The sequence below is a fragment of the Cyprinodon tularosa genome, unplaced genomic scaffold, assembly GCF_016077235.1.
Source record: "Cyprinodon tularosa strain WSP-4 unplaced genomic scaffold, ASM1607723v1 ctg275, whole genome shotgun sequence".
NCBI classification, from domain to species: domain Eukaryota; kingdom Metazoa; phylum Chordata; class Actinopteri; order Cyprinodontiformes; family Cyprinodontidae; genus Cyprinodon; species Cyprinodon tularosa.
Genome location: NW_024038980.1, coordinates 596638 through 620637, shown reverse-complemented (window position 1 = coordinate 620637; position 24000 = coordinate 596638). Strand labels below are relative to the sequence as shown.

At 36.7% G+C, this 24000-nt stretch overlaps 2 protein-coding genes across 2 annotated transcripts; both read right to left on the bottom strand.

Moving 5' to 3' along the window:
* Positions 1-1102: 1102 nt before the first annotated feature.
* Positions 1103-3544, bottom strand: si:dkey-98f17.3 (uncharacterized protein LOC793143 homolog). The gene has a single exon (XM_038290067.1). The coding sequence runs from the start codon at positions 1871-1873 to the stop codon at positions 1217-1219; it is 657 nt and encodes a 218-aa protein (XP_038145995.1). The 5' UTR covers positions 1874-3544; the 3' UTR covers positions 1103-1216.
* A 402-nt stretch (positions 3545-3946) lies between these two features.
* On the bottom strand, positions 3947-17492 carry lztr1 (leucine-zipper-like transcription regulator 1). The gene is made up of 19 exons (XM_038290061.1): positions 16910-17492; positions 16770-16832; positions 16630-16686; positions 14839-14918; positions 14634-14742; positions 14311-14394; positions 14159-14216; positions 13931-14070; positions 13655-13856; positions 11408-11518; positions 11210-11302; positions 11010-11105; positions 9052-9244; positions 8792-8961; positions 8314-8597; positions 6066-6215; positions 5098-5203; positions 4920-5000; positions 3947-4480 (listed from the first exon to the last, which is right to left on the bottom strand). Exons 1-19 carry the CDS (start codon positions 17059-17061, stop codon positions 4364-4366), a joined length of 2346 nt encoding a protein of 781 aa, XP_038145989.1. The 5' UTR covers positions 17062-17492; the 3' UTR covers positions 3947-4363.
* Between the last annotated feature and the right edge of the window lie 6508 nt (positions 17493-24000).

Here is a 24000-nt window from a genome sequence, read left to right as displayed (position 1 = left end):
GTTATGACTTGTTTTTTCAAACTGTGTCTTTTAGCAACTCTTTCATATGGCTAACATTAGATTAGTAGAACGGCCATTTAAAGGAGTCATAAATTGGTCGCTTACTCATTCGGTCCTTCTGAACTTGTCTTTAAATTCATGTTTAATCATTTTAAGAGAAAGAAATTCAGGCCAGTTTTTATGCCCCCCCTTTTTTTCCTCTAAGGATATGCATGAGAATTTGACTTGTGTGTATGCACGTTCATGTGAATGCATCGTTAGCAGCATCAGCAATTTTTCATGGTTTATTTATCATAATTCCCTTGTCTTTTACACAATAATTTTACAAAAGTTACTGCAACACTTAACAACTGCCTGCTGGTGAGTACCTGATTGGTGAAAATAGAGACAGACATCATATGACTGATGTAAATCAAGAAGGAGGACCAAAACCAGCTTCTTGTGGGCCTCTCTGGTTCGAACTAAGGATCCATATAAAAAGCAAAAACAAAAAAAACATTAATTTCTACATTCTGGAATGCCTGGTAGGTTTTAACTGGGGCTAACACACACTTTAAAAAGAAAAGGTCTGATTTTCAGGCGCTTACCCCTTTAATAGTTGTCCTGTAAACAAGTTTTGCCACTTGAGGCACTGATCTCTGCAGATACCCCAAAGTTACTCTGGTTCTCTTGGTTGCTTCTCTGAGTAATGCTCTCCTTGCAGTATAAATGGGCCAACATGTTATGCAGTTATGTTCTATATTTATTTTTCGTTTTATGATCGACCAATGGTTCTCTGTGAGACGTTCAAGGCTTTAAATACTTTTTTTCAACAAAACCCTAACTGTCTTTTCTAATTTGATGATTACTGAAGTGAGTTGTCTGCAATAGATTACATGCATCATGTTTTGAATCAACTAAAAGCTATTGAAAGATGTAAAATTTTTGTAAATATCTTCCAAAGCATGTATCTTTTTATCTGTACTTTTCACACAAGTTTAAATTATTCCATGGCTTAAAACTTTTGCTAGCTAGCATATATTCCTTAACATAAAATCCATAAAAATTAGTCCATAAAGTTAATATGCACAAATAAACTCAAGATCAGATAAAATAATCCACACAGCTCTGCAAGTTTTACAAAAGCTTCGGTTTTTAATCAAACATCTATTTACAAACTTTTTTTGCCACCATATGTAAAAATATGCAGTACATTTTTTCAAATGAAAATCAAAAGCTACAGAACCTCTGTCTTTAGGTAGTTCTTTGTCCTGGGTCTCAGCTCTGGACTGACTGGGGCACTCAGCCTTCGCAGATCGTAGTCCCCCATGCACACAGCCACAAAGAACAGCGTTCCTCCGATGACCTGACCCAGACCTCCAAACCATCCAGAGAACATCGCCTCGCCATGCTCCCACCGAGGCATCACATCAGGAAAACCTTCATCCCAGAACTCCACCACAGTTGTGTACGCCAAAATAGACACAGGAGCCAGAATGGTTAGTCCCGACACCCAGGTCATTACCCCGCTGAAGATCAGGAGCCCTCTCTTTACATCTGGCTTCCTTACACACATCTCAACCCCCTCAAGACCCAGAAAGGCGGTGACCAGAGCAAAACCTCCAGTTCCAATGGATATAAACACAAGGACCCTGGAGATCTGCAGATCCATTGGTAGACCCAGGACAGAATCGTAGGCCTTGCACTGAATCCCTCTCTCCTCTGTGTAGAGGCAGGTGAGCCAAAGCCCTGAAAACCAGTTCTCCACCTCATTGAGATCCGAGTTCATTGTTTTCCAAAGGGGTAAAAATGCAGTGACCAGGGAGGTGACGTAGCTCCCAAAAGATAAAAACATTGCAGTTCTCTGCATCATTTTCGTTGTTAAAAAAGCCATCTTCTTCTTTTGCAAGAAAAACCTTGTGTGCTGCGATTCTTGTGTCCAAGTTCATGTAACTGGATAAGGGACCAAGAGAGACTCTGTACCCCGTCCAAACGAATGGGAAGGCCCACTGCTTCAGTCTCCAAAAAAAAAAAAAAAGTACCCGATATAAGAGGAAGATAATCCAGGACTGAGGCTCCACAATAGAGCTACTGTTCTGTTTCAGCGTTCAATGTCATCACAGTGATTAATGAACTCTGTTTTTAAATAAAACCAGGTATGTTGAGTGAAATACCAAGCCCAAAGTGCATGCCTGCAGAATTTAGCTTTAATGAATGAAACTGGATCACTAGATACACACACTGAAATACAAAAATAAGTTTTCTTTGCTATTCATGCCACTGGATGTTCAAGTATGCAGTACTTTTAAAAAGTATAAAATTAATATCTTTTTCAATAAAATGTTGAGGTAACAAATGTAATAATGCTGCTGTTTTGAAACATACATTTACATTCTAAAGAAACCAAAATGGGGACATTTTATTTGCCAAGTGTCTCAAGTGTCTGGATTGTGAAAAGCACTTTGTGTTCACTCCATTAGACCATTCAAAGCTTTGAAGGCTCGAGTTCTTTTTGAATTTAACTCTCAGTGTGATTGTTAAAATGTCAGTGAACTTTGTTTGCTGATTTGATTAGTTCTCCCATTTTATCACATGCTTTATAAAATTCCAAATTCTATTTTACTCCTAAAATGTATCTATTTATTTAAATTATTAGTTAGTTTTGTCGCATTTAGGTCATGGATACTGTATCCTTAGCAATAATGGCCTGAGCAAGAAAGTAGCAACAACTTTCAATGATGACACAGTATTAAATGACATGCAGTAAAATGTATACTTTCATGATATATATCTACAGATTTTATTTTTTACCTGGGATTTAAATTCCTTATGAGGTTGTAGGAAGCCAGGATCCCCTCATATGCACAAGAACATGCAAAAGGCCACCAGGCTGGAAACTGAACTCTGTACATTCTTGCTCAAAGACCATGGTTGCACAAACTTCAACCCTGTTCACCATCTGCAAATTCTTAAACTAATTAAAGTTGTCATTTGGATACATTTATTCCAAGTAAATTAAATAGCTTTTTATCGCACTGATGCACAATTTTAGCTTAAGACAATTTTCGAAAGAGATCAGATTTAGATAAATAGATGGCAAAATGCACTAAAACTAAAATACACTACGGCTGCGTTTGTCCTAACTCTCAGAAACTAAACTTTGGGCTGTCACCATCTGCCTGTAAGCCACGGTTTAATAAAAAGACATGCTTTGATTTATTAAAATATGTTATTTTTTCAGTGACATTTTAATTTAGTGAGGTGCACTCATCTAAAGCGCTATAAAAAGGTATTTCCCCTTTTAAAGTTATGTCCTGTTATTGTGTTGTTTGCAACATTATGCATCCCTCTGGAAACATTTCTATTATTCTGCAGCATTGCTTTAACACAGCCGCACTGGATTTTTTTTCTTTTGTTTTGACATTAATGGACTATTTAATATTATACCACAACATCCCTTTTCTAAAAAGTCTGTTTTCTAGGTTTATTTACACCATAAAAGAAAAACTGAATAAGACCATTTGAAAATAACATTTCGACCATACCTGTATACTGTTAAAAACAAGAGTAGTTTAGCTATCCAAGCTAAGGTGACATTAGATCAAAAAGGGTTCAAATATTTCAAAGAAAACAACTTGAAATGGATTTAAAAGAGAACCATTTGTGTCTAATAAATGTCCAAAACGCATTCTGAGAAGATTGATTTATTATGCGTTTCTTTAAGGCTTTAAATACAGGACTCTGATTGACATACGTTTGGTGATGCTGAAATAAAGGTCACTATTACACAGTTCAGGGTAACATGACTGTCGAGGCTTTTTGGTTAGTATTGGTAACGTCATCATTACACATAATTAAAACAAACTGTACACATTTGAAACACTTTTATGTAATGACTAATTCCTTCCATCACAGCAGAAAATAAACCAAAGTGAAGAACAGAAACGGGCCTAAATTAATCATTTGATGGCGCTTAAATTGCATTTTTATTGACTTAATGATGCTTCAACATATTTTAAACATACTGCAACAAGCATGATCAGTAAAATTCATATGGGTTAAAAAAAAAAAGATAAATACTGAGCAGAGAACAGGCTTCCAAATGGTTGTATATATAAAATAACTGATAAAGTACATATTTTATTTAACAGTATAAACATTTCTAAGCCACATTCTGGTTTCTTTGATTTTACACAGTGAGAGAAAATATGTAGTGTAGATAAAAAGCCATTTATCATACACACGTCTCAGACATGCAGGGTAAAGAAAAATCCTAAAGCATAAATAAAATAAAATAAATGTTGGTGAAGCAGTAATGAATAGAAATATATAGATAGGACATGTATGGCTTTTTTAGAAGAAAATGTCTCTTCTTTGATTCACCCTAAATATCAGAGCCCATTTCAGCACACTGTTTGTCTGATATGTGCGTAGCTAGAGACTCAATGATGTCCAACAACAGCAGCTGGCTGAGAGACCGCAGATTGGGGAGCTTGGATACCTTTGGGAGGGGAGAACAAAGCAAAATGAAAAAAATGTCAGAAATTAAGACAGTGAGAGACACAAAAAAAACGGGTGATAGGAAGCTGTTAATTGCCCATGCATAAAAAAAATGACGTTAGGTGCAAAAAGAAGCTGAAAAGACACAAAAAACAGAGCTAACACTCCAGTGAGAGAAAGTGAAAATTGAGTGTTTTGCTTTTTTCATTGCATAACAAACAATAATCAGAGTGCCACTGTGACGCCCCGCAGCTCTTTGATGAGGTGCTTACACAGCCGGCCAAGCTATAAACAGTCTCCTCTCTACTCAGAAAACGGAGCCTATTGCGCTAAGAGGTCAAAAGTGTCAGTTTCCCACAAAGATGATGAGACTAGAGGGTTAGCTCAGCTGCACTGAGTGGGCAGCATACCCCCAAGGCTCCGGATACAAGCCCACCCACCTTGATGAACTGGTGGACGATAATGTGGAGGCAGTGTTTCTTCATGTCTAAAGCCTGAGTCTTATCTGCTGCCTCCAGGATCTAGGAGAAATGAGAGGAGAAATTCTTCAGTTAGAGAGAAGAGAATGTTTTTTCCCAATTAGGTCACAGATCCCCCCAGGGTGAAAAATATAAACACCTGCAGGACGTTCTCCACAGTCACATTCATCTCCAGATTCTGCTTACAGTAAGCCTGGAGCCTGTTATTGGAAAAGCCGTAGTAGTACGGAGCAGCAAACAGATAGCTGGTTATCAAGGTCAAGGAAAAATGCTCTACATGTGAAACAGATCTGATGTTCAAAAAGAACGAGTTCAATCAATAAGAGACAAGTCAAACAGTCAAATTAAAAATATAGTTAGAAAATTACTTTTTAAAGTCAAAAATTTGCTGCATAACTTTTCTTTTCTACTTCGAATAACCTCATGTGTGAAAATGTGGGGAAACACAAGGACGTAATCCATGACAAAAATAGTGAAGACACCCACCAAAATTATGGATAATTATTTGGTCAGAACACATTAAACTTTGGTAGATTTAATTAATTAAACCAAGGAAATATAGAACAACTGCAAATATGGTTTGAAAAAAATAAAAATCTTAAATTATAATAAAAGCCATTTATTCAATGATAAGTATTTTTAAAAGGGTAAATTAAAAAAACAAATCTATCCAATGTGCAGCTGTTTTGTTAAAATCACCAGTTTTTTCGATAGAAATCCAGCTAATAACTTTCATTTTCACTCTTTTTCCAACAGAGTGTCGTTAATGCATTTGTATTCTGATTTTCTTCTTTACACTAATCTCAGTCATTATTACCTTTGGATCTTATTCACCATCAAAAACATTTATCTCCTGCTAAACATTAGAAAAAAGGGACATGTTTCAACACTACCTGGCAGCTGTGATAAAGCATTTGTTTTCAATACCTACAAACTGGACGGGTTAAATGTGTTTTGTTTAAGGGTTTTCTGCAGGTAAGAGATTGTTAAATTGATAAAAATATGTTTAAATTTCTCACAGAGGGTAAACTTAGCATGATCAGCGGGAACTTGCAGCTGATGTTAGTCTTTAATTGGATACCATGTTCCATAATTTGAGAAGGATACAGAGAATCTTCTGGAGGCATGTTGACGTCACCGTAGTAGATGTAGCGAAGCATCGATTCGAAAGCCTGCTTGCTTGGGACCATTTCACCAATGGATATATTCACCTGACCATCTTCTGGCATGAAAGAGCGGAACATCGCCTCAAAGTAACTGGAATATCAAAATAAAAGCTCAGTCAGCTTCATCATTAAGACAAATGGAAAACAATGACTGTCAATAGGAAATGTACTTTTATCCAAATCCACAAAGCTTAACAAAATGATGAATAACCTTTGAACTTTATTACATTTATAGGATGAATTAGAGTATTTTACTGGGATTAAAGTTGTTCTAGCAACACAAAGCAGCACAAAGTTACTGTATATAGTGGGGCAAAAACAATATTTTTTTTTTTTATAATTATTATTTAAACCCTAAATAAAGTTTGATGTAAAAAAAAAAAAAAAAAAAAAAATGCTTTCAAAAATGATGTAAACATATTCCACTCATAAATACACCATTCCCACTGTGAAACATGGTGTTGAAAGCATCATAAAGAACACAGGGCCAGAGCCTTAATGAATAACAACAGAACTGAACTGAACAACTGAATTTGACAAATTAATAGTGAATAAAACGTTTATGAAAATTAGCAAATTAATTCAGATATTGTTACTTAGCCATCCTTCAACAGAATGATGATTAAAAAAAAAAACAAAAAAACAAAAAAAACAAATCATGAAACAGGCCTGGACAAAATTTCCCTAGAGGAGACCGAAAATAATGTGACCAAAGGGACATGTTGGATCAAATGTGTCCACTAATTAGTATCCCATCATGTCTGGTACCCTGTAATCAGTCAGAGGGCCTATGTGTATATAGAGCTGTCTGGTGACATGGTGTGTACCACACTCAACATGGACCAAAGTGACCGAAGAAAAGAGTTGTCTCAGAATATCAAAAAGAACACTATAGATCAGCATGTTAAAGGTAAAACCTATCAGACCATCTCCAAGCAGCTGGACGTTCCTGTGACTACAGCTCTACATATTATTTAGGAATATCAGATCCACGGGGCTGCAGCAAAGTCCCGGGATGATACAGCAGGAGGAACATTGATGACAAAGCAAAGAGACGGATAATATGAATGAAGACACGAGCCAAGAAAAAAACTTCTAAAGAGATTAAGGGTGAACTTCAAGTTCCAGGAAGATCAGTGTCCTGTTGCACCATCTGTCGTTGGTTGAGCAAAATTGGACTTAATGGGAGACGACCAAGGAGGACAACATTATTGAAAACAAATCATAAAAAAAAGATGTCAAACACTGAAATTTGCCAAATTACATATTGGCAAGCCCCAAAGCTGTGGGAGAATGTCATATAGACAGATGAGACAATATTGAAACCTTTTCCAAAGACAAATATGCTTTATGTTCACAGAAACGTTCACAAATTAAACAAAGAAAAATAAAACACCTGCACAGATGAATCATATCAAGAAAAGAACACTGTTCCTATTGTGAAACATAAAGGAGGCTCTGTTATATTTGACTAAACTGATGTGGCCTTTTAGGATCTCTACACTAAATCCTACTGAGCATATTTGAAAGGAGCTGAAACATGCTGTCTGGAAAAGGCAGCCTTCAAACCGGAGACAACAGGAGCAGTTTGCTCATGAGGAATGGACCAAAATACCTGCTGAGAGGATCAGAACTCTTATTGACAGCAACAGGAATCATTTGAGTGCAGAGATTGATTCAAAAGGTTGTACAGCAAAATATTTAGTTAAGGGGAACATCATTTTTGTTCAGGCCTGTTTCATTTGTTTATTTTCAAAATCATTCAACGTCTGACTTTTATTTGTTAATCTTTATAGATTTTTCATTCATCATTACTTTTTTCAAATTCAAGTTATTTCTGGGACCATTGTGGGTTTTTACTTTCACTAACCGAGCAGTACAAACATTTTTGTTCATGTGTGTAAGTTTAAAGCATATCCATCTGTCAGAATGGCCTAGTCAAAGTCCACAGCTAAATCCAATACATTTTAGTTGTGAAAAGGTACAACTGAATCTCGAGGTACAATCAATGTGCACTATATCGGGCTAGTGATTTAGAAAAGCTGGGGCATAAGATTAAAAGCCAGACTTTTCAGGTTGTAACCTGACAAAATGTGGAAAAGGTTAATGGGATATATGCACCACTAATGAAAAGTAAAATAAAATAAAAAAAAGTCTAAAATTCCACATATTATTTGTGTTTTCACTACCTGGATCGAGCTGCAAGTATGGCTTTGTGTGCGGGTCGAGGATGGCCGTCTAACAGCAGAATGATGTCACAGAACTCCAGACCTCCTCCCTCCAGGTAGGCTTTCATATCCTGGACCAGGGAGGTCCCGATGTCCACAGGCTGGTCTGAATACACTCTGGGAGGAGGCTGCTGCTTCCGCCGCACTATCTCCACTATCAGTGGGGTGGAGAGACGCTCAAACTCTTTCGTCATGATCACCTGATTAAAGTGGGACTCCTTCACCACAAAGTTGAGACAGTGTTCCTGAAGAGTGGGACATTTTGTTGGCATTAGGGTCAGAATTAATTATTCATCTTCCCCTTGCTAATCTGACAAAGATAAAAACACTGACCAGTAAAAGACAATTAACTGAAATAAGACAGGACAACAGTCCCACTGAACCACAACCACTAGAGGTCACTAGAACCTTGAATTTGCCGTTTTAATCTGGGATGTACCTTGAGCTGGTCCAGTTGCAGCTTGTTGGCGTTCTCACAGACACTAAGAACGTTCTGCAGATCTACGGATGCCTCGATGTACTGCACACAAAGCTGCTCCAGGCGGGAAAGCTTAAAACTTAGAGCCAGTTTGTACACATCCATTATCAAAAGAACGTCCTGGACATGACCTGGGTGACAACACATGAAAATATAAGTACTTATAATTCCCACAGCATATTCCTTCATCAAGTATCTTTAGTAGGGAAGGTTGGGTGTACCTCTGCGGGGGTACTGAATCTTGTCAGTATAGAGAAACTGCATTAGGACTTCAAAAGGCTGGGCTTCTGCTTCCCTGATGGATACTTCCAGCAGGGGCTGAGTGCCTGATGACTTATTGCCTGCAGGGACATCTCTTGGGCCTCCAGCTGCTCCCTCGTCACTTTCCTCACTGCTTTCTCGTTTGGTCCTTTGCTAAACAACAAGTTAGGTAACAATTTTTACTATTTCAGTTTGGTAATATCTAACATTCCAATCCTTCAATCAGTAGTTTTAAACAACACAGCTTTATAATTTCAGTTGCCGTAACATTTGTGTACATAAAGACAAACTAAATATCATCATATTTCTTAATGCAGATCTGCTCGACCAGATAACATGAAATTATAAAGTAATTTGCCCACAGAGTAAGCCAAGTTAGTTTAGCTGCTATGGCTGTAAAAATAAGAAAATACAGTTCAGTTCAAATGAACAGACTAAGTGCACAAACTGAATATCAAAGTGCATCACTAATAAATTGGAGCAGTTTTTACTTAGAAGTATTTATACACTATGGATTTAAAACCACAAAAGTTTGGGGGAAATTGTTGCATTAAGCTAGTCAAATATTTTTAGCAGATGGAAAAAAAAAAACAGTTAAAAGAAACACAAACATGTATTCAGTCTGTTTGGATCAAACGTTTGTAGAATCACGATTTGCTGCAGCTGCCACTGATAAAATAGCTATAAGTTATTGTTATTTTCTCTTTGTAAAAAGTATCAATCTCAGTCAGATGAGACTGAGTGATTCTGCGGAGAAGTTCTGTTCAAATTCTTTCAACAGATTCTCAATTGAATCCAATTTTAGGGGCAGGATGGGGATCGCTCACCCCGACAGGAAATCCAGCACAGTGTTTGGCTCCAACTAGGGCAGTGGTAACCAATTAAAAATCAGAGGGTTCCGAATAAAGAAAATCAACAACCAGTAAAGGTCCAGAGACATTTTTAATAATAATCTATTACTTTAAACAGCATTTAACACTAAAATAAAATTAGGTATTTATCCATTCATATTATATATTGACCTTTTAAATAAAAAAAAAAAAAAAAAAAAAGAAGAACATTTTTCCATTTTAAAATCTAAAGTGTTTTTGAATTAGAGAAGAACAATCTTTCACTTTGGTATATAGACAATTTCGTGATTCACATATTTTATAAAACACCTGAACTGACCGCTTGTTATTTATTTTTCGTTCTTTTTTATGGCTTAATGAGAGAAGTGGGCTTTACGCTGACCTGCAAGGCTTTAAACCTGGGTCTGACTGGTGACAAAGTCATTCTAAAGCACATATCGAGGTGCTCATTTTGAGCCTGGATCCATATTTTTTTTTTATCATGGTCATGGTGGGGAATCCTTCTTCACAGCAGTAGGTTGAGCCAAATATACTCAAAATGTGCAGGGTCATCTTTGAGCACGCCATTTCACTTTTCTCTCACCAGTTCACCGCAGTTCTTTCAGCAGTCCACACTTTCTCTGCTCTCTTTTTCTCGTCATCTTCTCATTTTTCCCCACCGCCCGGCTTGCCACAGGTTTGCCTGCTGTGTCTAAAAGTAGCAGTAGCAGCAACCCAGACTGACCAGCTCATTGGCTGTGTCGCTGCCATCGGACAACATGCGGTAATTTATAAATGTTTTAAATCAGGTTGAGTCCGGAATAGCCAGCAGGTCCGGATCCGGACCACGGTCCACTAATCCGTGACCTCTGATCTAGGGTATCCAGCATCTAGCGAACTGCAACAGAACTTCTACTAACCATCTTTCTGAAACGTCTTTCCTCCCTTTGTGGAATGAAAAACCAATAGTTTTCCATGCAGCAGCTTGCCGGGTCATCTTGATTGCAATTTACAGCTATTTAGTATCTGGATTGCAATGAAGAAGCTAGAGTTTAACTTTCTGAAACGTGATGGTGTGGGTGACTGACCTGCCGCTGTCTGTCTCTGGCCTGCAGGATTTTCTTCCGAAGCCACTGACACCTTGCAGTAACTATGGCTATGTGCCCCAAGACTCTCTCCTCTCTCTGTGAACAACGCAACAATGAGGCAACACGTTAGACAGACAACAGCAAAGTTGAGTTTAAATTTTGGGAAAATTAAACAAATAAATAACTTCTGTTTCACACACCTCGCCCAGAATAAACTCCACATCACAGAATTGACGGTTCTCCCACAGTTTTCCATAATCCTCATGAAGGGTACACTTTGGGTAGCTTGAGAACTGCAAGACAGACATTTATCATCCAGCATTGCCTTGTGTTTCAGTCCATCTATCTTTCATCTAGCTCCATCCATCTGTAGTATTTCTGCAATCATTCCCAATTACCTGGAATCTGTACATCTCCCCACTGCGTACGTTGTTGTCCACAGTCCCTCCAAAGATGTACATGGCATCTTGAATTACAGCAGCAGCATGGAAAAGTCTCCCACTTGGCATCTGAGTAGGATAAAATTGAGCTCATGAGGCAGAGTGTTTCAGATAAGCATAAAAAGCTTTAAAGTTCCTTAATTGGAAAATCAGTAGAACAGCAAACAAGCGCACTATTCGGATAGGTTGAATTTCAAAGTTGAAAAACCACAAGATTAACCTGCGACAAATGTTCCTCCACTATTTTTTTTTGTAAGTTTCTTTTTTTTCATCTTTTATAAACATTTAAAAATATATCGATTGTGAAGCAGGTCCTTCTACATAGCTTTGAATAAGGAATCTGCAAGAAATTTGAGACTCTAAATGAAGAAAAGGAAGAAACCAAGGAAGTCCAAGGAAGGAAAAAAAAAAAAAGGAGTCAAGAAAGGAGGGAAGGCCACAAAAAAGAAAATAGGTGCATAAGAGGAGTTATGGGTGGAGGGTTAAAGGAAAACAAAAAAGGGACGAACAATGACAAAAGAAAGCAAGGAAAAAAGTAGGATGGATGAGGGAAAATGCAACTGTTAGAAAATCTAATATGGAAATAAAAAGATTGTTATTGACTTTTACACGAGGAAAATAAAATAAAATTATGTTTTCTAAATTTTAGGACTGCATAGGAATTCTGGGGGATGCCACAGAGATCCCATTTTTGACTTGAAAATCCAAACCTGCTTCCTTATGAACAGAAACTGAGAACTCTTAACAAATAATTTAAATGTATATCAAACTACTCAGCAGCATAATTTAAATAAAACCAATTAAAAGTGTATTTGTGAGGATGAGGAATACACAAACATCATAATCCATAAAAAAAAAAAAAAAAAAAAAAAAAAAAAAAAAAAAAAAAAAACTTGTTCGAAAAGGCAAAATCCTTAAACATCATAAAATTCTGCATGGTTTACTTTAGTTCTCAGATGGATGGTTTAGAATTACGTGACGTTCAGACTGCATGCAATTAATGCAGCAGAAGCAGCAAGTTTACATGCAAAGTCAATGGATGATGCGCATCAAGGTGCATCAGAAGGTCCTGCAAAGAGTCTCGAGCAGCTGGAGATGCAAATCTTGACACATCTGAGTAGCTGAAGCAGCGCCTCATGAGCTTCTTAGCATCTGAGGCTCGTGACACGCTTGACAAGCAGCAGCTCTTGGAGTTGGAAAAATTGAACTTTTGCTGCTCAACACGCCACATCAACCAATCAGAGAAGCTGTTCTGGCAGCTGGAAGGGAGACAAACACGGCGCTTCTGATGCAGAACGTTATGATCACTCCTCTGAAACAGTTGATTATTACCTAAATTAACCTAAAATGTCGAAACCTGCCGGCAAAATATGTCCGCTTTTATTATTCTGCCTGCAGTTTCGTTTACGTACGTGAAAAACTCTAATACATCTCTTCCAGCCGCCACGTACAGTGACGGCGTCACCACAGGTGAACGGGGTTTCTTGCTTCTCCGACAGCAAAATTATATTTGAAGGCTGGATCGTAATCTTGATGAACTGACTGCACAGGTGATGTTTTGAGGTGTACTTAATAACATATTAAAACTATTTTTTTATCCACTTAATACAGCAAATATAGCAGAACTGCTCTCTGCCATTGAAAAAAGGAGCGGTAGGAGCATCAGACGCATCTGAATACAATTTACTGGAGACGCTTCAGGAGCATCAAAGATGCACTTGATGCACATCTGACCTTAAGGTGTACAAGCATCAAAAATGAAGAAGTGGGCATTTTTTTTCTGCTCAAATCGCGATAGGTATGAACGTAGCATTTGAATCTTATGATAGTTTTTGGTACTATCCTATAACAAAAAAGTAAGATAATATTCATTACTTCTTTACAGTTTTTCCTAGGTTACTCTATGGCTTTGACTGCATGCCACAGCAATTAAAACCCTACAAGCACAGAAACTTCCCTTAAAAAATATACTAATTTAAGACAGGCTTCTTTAGTACAGCAGTTATATAAGCATCTATGATTTATATCACTAAACATCCTACAGTAATCCCTGTTAATCATATTCTTTGAATTTGCCAATGCCCCTAAAAAAAAAAAGGGGATTTTTTTTTTAAAGATCAATCAAAGTTCTTATCATGACATAAAAATGTATATCGATAAAAATAAACTATATCACAAATGCCCACGCCGATCCGAGTTCATTACCTCACTATCTTGACTGGGGTGAATCACCTCCCAGGTCTGAGAGTCCACATCATAACAGTGGAGCTCATTGGGGAGAGTGTTGTCTGCAGCCCCTCCGAATACATACAGGTGGCGGTCAAAAGCGACCATGGTGTGTCCATAGCGCCTCTGAGGAGGAGGAGGAGAGCCTCGCAGTAAATGCTCTGTAGGGATGCGTGTCCACCTGCAAACATGGGTTTTGTTAACGCATTAGTATCAAAGCCGTGTAACGAAAAAAACAAAAACCTTTTTACTCACATGTGGCCTTTAAACTCAAACTGAAAGAGATTATTAGTGATTTTGGCGCCACTCTGACCGGAGAACACAAACATCTTATCCCTGCATACAGCAACAGGGAAGTTACAGCAAGAGGGCGGGATCTCTCCACTCTGGTCGATCTGATTGAAACAAATAAGAATATGAGCACATGCATCCTTTCTAGATGAAATCATTTTAATTCAAAATATCCATAGGAATTCAACAGACCTCTTCCCAGCATGCATGCTCTCTGTCCTGCAGACTGATTGTCCACATGTCATTCAGCCTAAACACAAGCAGTAAATACAGATTTTATGATTCCATGCATATTAATGGAAGATTGAGAATTTAAGAAATAATTAAAAAATTAAAAACAGTACCTGGCATTTCCATCATAACCAGCAAAGATCCAAAGCTTATCGCTGTAAACTGTTGCACCGTGTGCAGATCTGGCAACTGGTAAGCTAAGAATACACAAATAAAAAAAACGGTTTACCAGAAACAAAACAACGAAAGACACATTTAACATCCTTCAAGCACAACATAACACTTCTCTCCTAAGATGATTGAATTTAACATGTATTGCTTATCTAAAAACAAATCTAAACCATGCATTCAAAGAATACTATTTACATAATGGGCTTCTTCCTGAACAGAATGATCCTGAACATATTTAAAAAGAAAAAAAAAATTAGAATGTTACCTTCCTTCCACTTTCCACTCTGTCCACTGTCCGGTGGCAAACTTGTACTCAAAAAGGTCATTTTTGTTTTTCAGGTTTGAATTGGAATAAATATCTCCGGTGTAGCCCCCTGAAATAAAAAAAATATTTAGTGTAAACCTCATAAGGGTTAGAAATGACTGGACTTGAAGCATTTTTTTTTTTAGATAAGAAAGGATTGGGTTACCAAAGACAAACATGCTGCTGCCATAGACCACTGCCGAGTGGTGGTATCTTGGAGCAGGTGGAGTTCCAGTGGTGAAAGCTCTGCGAAACACATCATGATCTACTATTAACTCATGTTCTGCACCACAGGAGCCTTCGTGTCCTTTCCTCTACTTTAAATTTTCTCATTTTACAACCAAATAATTCAAGACCAAACCCAAAGCAGTGTATATAACCGCATATACAAGATTTTAAAATAAAGTGACACATCCATATGTATTCACCCTGTCCACTTTATCAGATAGCCTCAATAAATCCAATGCAATCAGTTGCCCCTTTAAGCCAATAACGTTTTAAACAAAGTCCACCTGTTTGTAATTTATTGTCTGCATAAAACCAGCAGTTCTCTGAAAGCTGTAGAGGTTTGTTACAGAACATAAGTGATCATCCAGGTCTCAGCAGACAGGTGTTTGAGGTGGAATAATAACAATGCACAACACCATCATTCTAAGATTAAAAAATAGTGATGGCAGCATCATCATGTGGGAAACTCTTTCTTCAGCAGGAACAACAACTATTTAAGCTGTTGCCTTTGGGTCACAGATACAAAGTGATGATACTATGTATCAACAGACTCAGGTGCAGAATTTACAATAGTGCCATAACTTTAATAATTACTTTGCTTCTTTGAAGTCGGGTGCGTGCAATGCAATACTGCATGCCCAGGGTGCATTTCATAAAACTGGTTTACTGAAAACTAGTTTTAAGTTTTCTCAAGCTAATTAACTCATTAACTCAACCAACAATCTTCTCCATTTCCTCTCCTATGCAGCTGTAGCGCTGTTTCTTCATTAAAATCTCAACTCCAGTGGTGTGAAATAGGCACTTCCTGTTGCCATGGTGACTGGTCAAACCAGCACTCTACTAATCATAGCTTTTCATATTTGTTACGCACACGCTCCACTCTGAGTTTCCCTACACAGAGTTGATTTAAATAACTCACAGAAGCTTTATGAAACCAAAAACTCAAGAATTTCCAAACTTGGGCTAGATCAACTCAGAGTTGAGGATTTGAGTTTGTTAAATCTGCTTTGTGAAACGGACCACCAGTCAATGGGCAGAAGTAAACTGAATTGAATGTTTGAAAATAGATGCTCTCATCTAATCTATCATCATCTGATGGATAAGGAGTTGGATAGACATGTTGTAAAAAAACAAACTAAGGTATCAAAAAAACATTACGGCTGTAAAAGGGTACTGGCTCAAGGTTCTACAAGGTATTGACTTAAATACTTTTTAAATCTTTGTAAAAAAACATTTTTAAAAACAAAAAACAAAAACAGATGACAATGTCCTTTCTTCCACTCCAAATCACATTAAATCCCAATAAAATCCATTCAATAGAGATACACCAATCCAATAACTGAATCGGGGATCAGCGATTTTCATATCGGATATCCAATCGAATGCATGGTTATTTATTTCTTTTTTCTGCAAATGCATTAATAAATACTGATAATAAGTACATTTCTGTCAGTGTTAATTTGTTACCCTTTTTAAACATTTTTTTTATATAAAGGCTAAAGCCTTCACTCCCAGGGCAAGATGTACAATTCATCTATTAAACAGTTGAATCGGATTATATATCGACCGATATGCTCAGCCCAGGTATCGGATTGCATCGGTGAATCCCAACTATTTGTTTGTAATTATAAACTTATAACGTAGACACGTTTAAAAGATATAAATACATTTTGCAAGATACTTTATGTTAAACAGGTTTCTCCTTCCCATGGAGATGCAGAAGCCTTACCGACACCAAGAGCAGTCCTTGACATCAAAGCGAAGTAAATCATTCAGCATGTTTTTCCTGTTGGGAGGCACAGACTTGAAATCCTCTGAATGTGGTGTAATGAACAGGAGGAAATCACTTTATTCTTAGCAAACACTCACCCATTATCCCCTCCAAACACATATATGGCATCCCGGTAGGCCACAACAGTGTGTTTGCTGCGCCTGTTGGGGGGTGGACAGATTGTCAAGATGGAAGTAAAAGAAAGGAATGTGGCTTAGTGAAGATGACTGATTGTTACCTTGCACCGACAAATTCATCACACGGAGGGAGTCTCCTCCATCTATGTACTGTCTCAAATGGCCCAAAGTTAAGAGTCAAATACTCCACACTATCCGAACAGCTGTGGTCAAAATCAACACTGGGAGCCACTTTGGTTGACTTGCAGGACATTTTGGCGAGCAACTCATCTGACAGACAGGGTCAGCTTTCAGGGCAGCTCGTCCGTAGAGACGTCCTCTGTTAGCGACATTTTTAAAGACAGCCCCCTGCTGTTATATTTGGCAAAAGCATGTAAGCCCTTCTGAAAAAAGGACGTTAAGTTAAGGAAAAAGTAATAAAACAATATCACTATCTCCGTGCTCTCCTGTGCTAGCTAACTTGTTTCGTTCGGCTAAGCTAGGAGACAAACAACGACAGATATTACGGCAAAAACATGCAGATAAACTGCTGCTAACATTACACTAAAATGTCTGAAAAAACGACTAAAAATCAAAATTCGCAAATATATAATAACCCGGTTTCGGGACTGAAAATAGCTAAATAACAGGACTGTTATCACAACACACCCCGGTCATACTTCCTGTTAAAGAAAACGCCCCTCTTCTTCTTCTTCATGTGAATTCACCACAGGTAAGCAACGTTGTGGCGCATTACCACCACCGCCTGGTACCAATTGTCAATGTCAGGCCGTAAATTCTCCATCTCTTATGAGTACTTTCTTCCATAACAGCAGCAGAGGCTATTTCATGAGGGTAGCATGGCTCTTTAGGGGCTTCTTTATGTTAGGAAGTGGAATGAGCACTGTTAACTTTAGGCAACAACATCATAGGCTTAAAAAGATGCTGATGTTTTAAGCAAACATCAGCACTCCAACTACAGATTGACCTATCCTAGTGCAAGTTGACAGTAATGACAATTGCTCCTGGACTGGTGTCAAAACATCACCGGGAAAAGAAATTATGTGAAATTCTTTGATTTAAGATTGATTTGTGGTTGCTGGTCCAAGAAAACTTTTAAACTAAGACAACAGTTGGTTGAAATAAAATGATGTACTGGGGCAATTGCATTACTTGATATCCTTTCAGAACAATTAAGTATTTTTGAATGGAACTGAATATAAGTTACGGTATTTACTCCTTTTGAGAAAGTGAAGTAAATGTTGATTACATTTATTTGGATTGAATCAAGATCTAAATTTTTTGACTGGTCCAACTTGTAAAGCCAATTTGTAAAGCATGTAACTTATATTCAACTTTTGAAATTCAACATTTTTAATGGAATTTCTGCAGCCTTATATTTATCTAATTAAAACAGGGCCAAGTCAAACCTGAGTGGACAAATTTATTCATGTACAAGGTTTTTTGCATTTCTATAGGGCCTTGAAATTACCTCAGCAGCAGCCCATTTATAAAAATAGTGTATGACATACGAGACAAGACTTATGCACAAGAACGAATATGAAAATAGCTATATTTTAAAAGTAAATATTAAAACTGTAAAAAAAATCATAAATAAAAAAACACACAGGTATTAATAAATAAATGCCTATTAAGTTAAAAATGGGAATTGCTGAGGTTACAAATAAGCAGCAGAAGAGCAAAAATTAGGTTTCAGAATTATGGGAATGCTGTGCAATAAGCATGATTGTGGAAGCAAACACTTTCAGAGCAGATAAATAGACTGTGCAAAAAGTCATTAGCATGTGTGGTCATTGACATTTGTTGGATGCTTAAAAACTCTTGATCAAATTAAATGTGCAACAAATATCCAGTTTATTATCAAATACTTGGCCAGCTGAGAGCAGCAAAGTTTAAAAGTCGAACAGCAGCTTGGAAGAAAGTATTCCAGCTCTAATGTCTTTACATATAAAAAAAATAATAAATAAAAGTTTTTAGTAACATTGCTTTTAAAAGTAAATTTTTTTCTTAAACTGATATTAAATATTTGTATTTAGCAAATAACTAGACAGCTTTTCATCATGTGCCTTACCTTTTCATACAACTGTACTATAACCTTATGTAACCCCTGAGTGAGTCATTAATGCACTGAGTTTTGTGGGCTTGCTGCTCCTATAAGGCTTTAATTTAGTCCATGCTTTCTCCATCTGAGGTTAGTGGCTCTTCCCGTGGTTTGCTGCATTCTGAGAGCCTAAATGACTTTATGACTTTTTCTAGATGTATGCTGGTCACTTTATTGTTTGTCTTTTTTTATTTTTCTCATTTTTATTTTTATGTTGAACATAGTTAAGCATTTATATTCAACGCTTTAGTGGGCACTCAGGGAAATTATTTGAAAATTCTAATAATTAATATTGTTATTGGAATCCAGGACAAGACCTTATTACCTTTTTTAACATTCAAAAAATTTGGATATTTTGATGGCAAAATTTTATGTCAATTTTTAACAAGAAATTACCATTTTCCCGATTATATTAAGAAAAATAACAAAAGTGCTTCTATAAGAAATTTATGAAAAACACTCTGGGAGTAAAAGAAACACATTTTCTTTGGTACAACATTACCTTAGAGGCATTAATGCTGATACTGACACATTTTTTAGTTTAGAAACCTAAATCTAATTGTTAACTAGGTTTATTAACTTTTTAACTTTACTTTTTAACTTTTCAATTAGCTCTTTACCTTTTTTCCTTTTTTTCATTTTAATTTACAGTAGGTAATATATCATCTAATTAGTCAAATGCCAAAATAAGATGTAAAGCCATGTCGCAGTATTTTTGCTGGATGGCTGGATATAGATTTTGTGCTTCTAGACCTCACTGAGGAACGGGGGGACAACATTTGTAAGGGGTATGCAAAAAATAAAAAATGGTAACTTGCCCTATAAAGGGTTAACATAACAGGTCTTTGCTTAAAATTTGAATAACAACCCTGGAAAACGTTCCTTTTTAAGCTGAAAAATCTTCTCTTCGGTGGTCATTATCCCAATAAACCAGACTGATTGTAATCCTAATTAGAAAATAGTCTTTTAAATTTAGCCGTCCATTGAAGATGCAATGGTGAATGATTAATAATGCAAATTATTAATCTGCAATATTAATCATTCACCATTCCATCTTCAATAAATTCAAAGGATGCAAATGATTAATTTGCATTATTAATAATTGTGTGTGACAGTTTCAGGTGTGCAACCAAGCGAGAGATTAAAGTATATGTCATAAGGAGGCCGCCACCTTTGAAATATAATTTAACTCTCTGCAGTCAGACTTTCCGTCCATCTTTTTCCATCAGAGATAGGTGTGAATCATCATCTAATAAATGATCAACAGGAACCAAAGGGTGGAGAGGAGTTATATTTACTTCACCAGGATTACTGATTATTTTGATCCAGAGGTCCTTAACCACCAGATATTCACACTGAAGAAAAATCATAAAAATAAAAAGCGTCTAGAGAAAGAAAAACAATAACAGTCTTGTGTTTTTCTGCCAAATAATTGGTAACAAATAAATAGCAAGCACTCTTAAGATGTTTGCTTTTTTCCACAGTGAGGTTTAGAGTCCTTAAAGGTCAAATCTGTATTCCAGGCTTTCATATCTTATCTGTTGTTGATGGGGTTTTTTTTAGCTCAGAGGGTAATAGGTTGCTTTTGTAACCATTTAACCTGCTGGTTGCTGCCAGAGCTTCTTTTTATTTGATTTTGTTTATCATAGAGATCTGAAAGTAATCATTTTTGGGAGTGGCATATAAGACTGCTAAAACACATGTGTTTATGCAGTTGTGTACCTCTAAAGTATGGGAATTTATGTTTACTATATCTCGTCGCTCTTGAGTCATATTTAAGTGTGGAACAAAAATGTGTAACTGAATATTTCACGCATGTAAACCTTTTTTGCTCCATTTCAAATGTGAATTAATAAAATTGATATTTTATTATTAGTTTTTCTTTATTACCTTTTTATTAGTTCATGTTTTTGCAGATATTTATAATCAAATAAATACAATGATTCTGTTTGTAATATGAATCAAAATCTAAATTGCCCTGAAAAGAACTACAGTGATGCTGATGAATTTAGCCAGCAGCAGACTGGATATAATTTCATGTAAACTGGACCTGCTGGTTTTGTTAAATGACTTTAAATGACTTTTTTTCCCCCTTCGGACTTTGATGCTCAGAAAAATCTCAGTATAACCTTATGCTGAACTCATGTAAAAACAACAGACAAACGGAAACTATTTAAACTATTGGTCAGACTTACCTATTCAAAATAACTAAACCAAATAAAGGTAATTTACCTCCCTAACAAAGCTAAACAGGAGAAAGAAAAAGCAAAGTTGACAGCTGAAGGCGTGGCTGGCTAAATGAAAAGGTCAAAGGCAGTGTGGTATATGTCATCTCCTCTAAACATGATCAATCTGCTTTTTTTTGCCTGCTGGCTCCAAAATTATAGGGAAACACAATCATAAATACTCCAGTCAAAGTGTAGAGCAGTTGCTACTTCAATGTACTTCAAAGTAAAACCCAAACGTTTTCCATATTATGTACATTTACTGCATAAATCACAAAATTTGCCTTTGCAAAATTCAGAAGTTTACATATGGCATTTAAATATAACCTAATTTGTTGTGATTGTCCAAATAATGATTTAATGACTTTGCAAACATCTGAAAGGTCAATTAACAGCATTTGAGTTAACCCAAAGCACACAGATCTTACAGCAACATCTCAGACATGCTGTTTCTTGATGTAAAATCTTGGGAAAACCTAAAAAAATCAGCCAAAAAATTCAATAAAAGAATTACGGACATTCTCTAGTCTGGTTAATCCTATAGTAAACTGTTGAGATGCCATTTAAAGAAAAGAATCATTCATTCTAAAATAACCATAAAAAGCCAGAAATCATTTTTTTTTTATTGCAGTTAAGACCTTAATGTTTTTATGTATGCTTTGGCTTTGATGAAACTGACAAAATACCCGAATATTGCTAACAATCCACTTACTTTCCAACATGATGGTTAGAGCACACGACCCATGTCTGGAGACCTTAGTCCTCGACAAGGCCGACCCGGTTTTGAATCTGAATCGTGGTCCTTTGCTGCATGTTTTCCCCTCTTTCATACCCCCTGTCCTGTCAGCCTACTGTCCAAAAAAAAAAAAAAAGTTGCCACTAGTGCCATAAAAACTATAAAAAAAAAACAACTAAAAGAATTGTGTGCCAAGCTGACCCATTTCTGGGGAAAATGCAAGAAATTATCAAAATGGTGAAAACAAAAGATAATAAATATAAACCCAAAAATGCAATAATACACACTCTGCAGTGGGAAGGCATAAGAGAGGTGAGATATGATGCTACACATGAACATATCAGTATCCATAACCTGAATGGTCATTTGCTTGTATCATGCCATCTCCTCTCTTACTTTTGATTAAGGTGCATAATGCTCTTTCCAAACAGGTGCATAAAAGCAGAGGAAAAAACACATATGCCCTGAAACATGCCTTAAAGGCATTGCTTCTCTTCTAGTTGCCAACTCAAACAATGTTAGGATAGCAGTCAACAACAGTTAAATGGTGACAGGTGAGCCAACATTAACTCTAAAACAGATGAGGCGGTAAAATGGACAGCACAAACAACAGATTGCAACAACCATATTAAAACTAGAAAAAGCTGTTTCGGAGAAACATCAAAGTGGGAATGCTTTTGCTGAATGAAAAAAGCTGAAATTACCTGAAGAACATATGAAAATGTGATAGGAAGTCATCAGAAACTTAAAACTGCAGAAAACAATTGAATCATCTGAAGATTTTGTAGGGTAGAATCATTTGGCAGTAAAATGGCAGAAAGAAACTCATCTTAAAAGCTGCACAGCCAAACCATACATGATATCAAAAAATGTCTTGAATGTGGGCACTAGAAGGGTCTTAATATAATGTCTCCCAAGTTTCTAGAAAAAATGTATAAAGAAATTTTGAAGGGGGGTTTACCTACTTTCCAGAAACATGTCAGGCGTGTTATGAATTAGCAGCAAACAGAAAAGCTTAATTCCTGTCCAGAAACAGAGCAGAATGAAGCCAAAGTTCACAACATAGGCTGAAAAGTATGAAATTAGCTGAAGTAGAAAAGAAATTACAAAGAAAAACTTTAATCTTATCTGGTTGAAGAAAAAATTAGTAGTTTAAGGATGGGAAGTAAAATGTTGAGGACGATGGTATTGAATAAGTATTAACATTTTGAAATCATATGTGGAAATGTCAAGACTTGGCAAAACAATTGGAAAATTATTTAAAATGTGTCGGTTGATCAGCATAAAGAAAACAGTGTCATCCTTAGACGATTGAAAATCTACAAACCTATGTGCAAGACTGACCATGAGAAGCAGAGGAAGGACAGAGAGAGAAGCTTATAGAAAGACAGCTAATACCACTTAAGGAGCTGAATTTATCAAAAAATTGAACCTGCATGTTACGAGCCGCTGTGGTAATGAAAGCTCCGTTGGCAGGCTTAGGCTGCATGTTACAAGGTTAGCAGATGCTTTATTACAGTGTAAATCTTAGAACCTGATTAAGAAATATGCACTGAGGTGTGTGGTCAACAGGCCTTGGTAGTGTAATTTGAAGAAATTGGTTGACTTTGGGTCATAGCTACAAGCCATACGGCACAATGAATGAGTGTATGTAAGGAAGAGGCTTTTATTTTGTAGGTTCCCTTTAGTCTTATTTTGAAAGTCTATCATGGATATGTGTCAAGGGAAGGGTCATGCCCAGCAGTGATATAGAATCCATTTCCAAATATGAAATCACTGGTTTTCCATGTTATTGGGTGAATAGATGCTGTATTAGAGCGTAAATGGGAGACTTTTATTGTGAAATTTGCTCTGGGGTATGTTTTGAAAAGGTCCCTAGAGTCTAATAGAAACAAGCTGGTAGAGTTTGGGTCATAATGCTGAGCCATTTGCATCAATTAATAGGGGAGTATAATATAGAGGCTTTTATTGTGTAGGGTCACTGGAGTCTTATTTTGAAAGTCTAGCAGGGTTGTGTGTTGAGAAAAGGGTCAGACCCAGCAGTGATACTTGATGACTTTCCAATCGTTAAATTACTCTTTTCCCCTGTTATTAGGGCAGTAGATAAAGTGGCAATGGGAGTCTTTTATT

Bases quoted from the DNA above. Each gene is read 5' to 3' on its own strand.
- lztr1 (XM_038290061.1), bottom strand. From the start codon at position 17,061: ATGTCCTGCAAGTCAACCAAAGTGGCTCCCAGTGTTGATTTTGACCAC. The intron at 11,519-13,654 runs GTAATGAACTCG...TATCCTACTCAG, and splicing joins ACCCCAGTCAAGATAGTGAG to ATGCCAAGTGGGAGACTTTT. The intron at 6,216-8,313 runs GTAGTGAAAACA...TTGATATTCCAG, and splicing joins ATACTTGCAGCTCGATCCAG to TTACTTTGAGGCGATGTTCC.
- si:dkey-98f17.3 (XM_038290067.1), bottom strand. From the start codon at position 1,873: ATGGCTTTTTTAACAACGAAAATGATGCAGAGAACTGCAATGTTTTTA.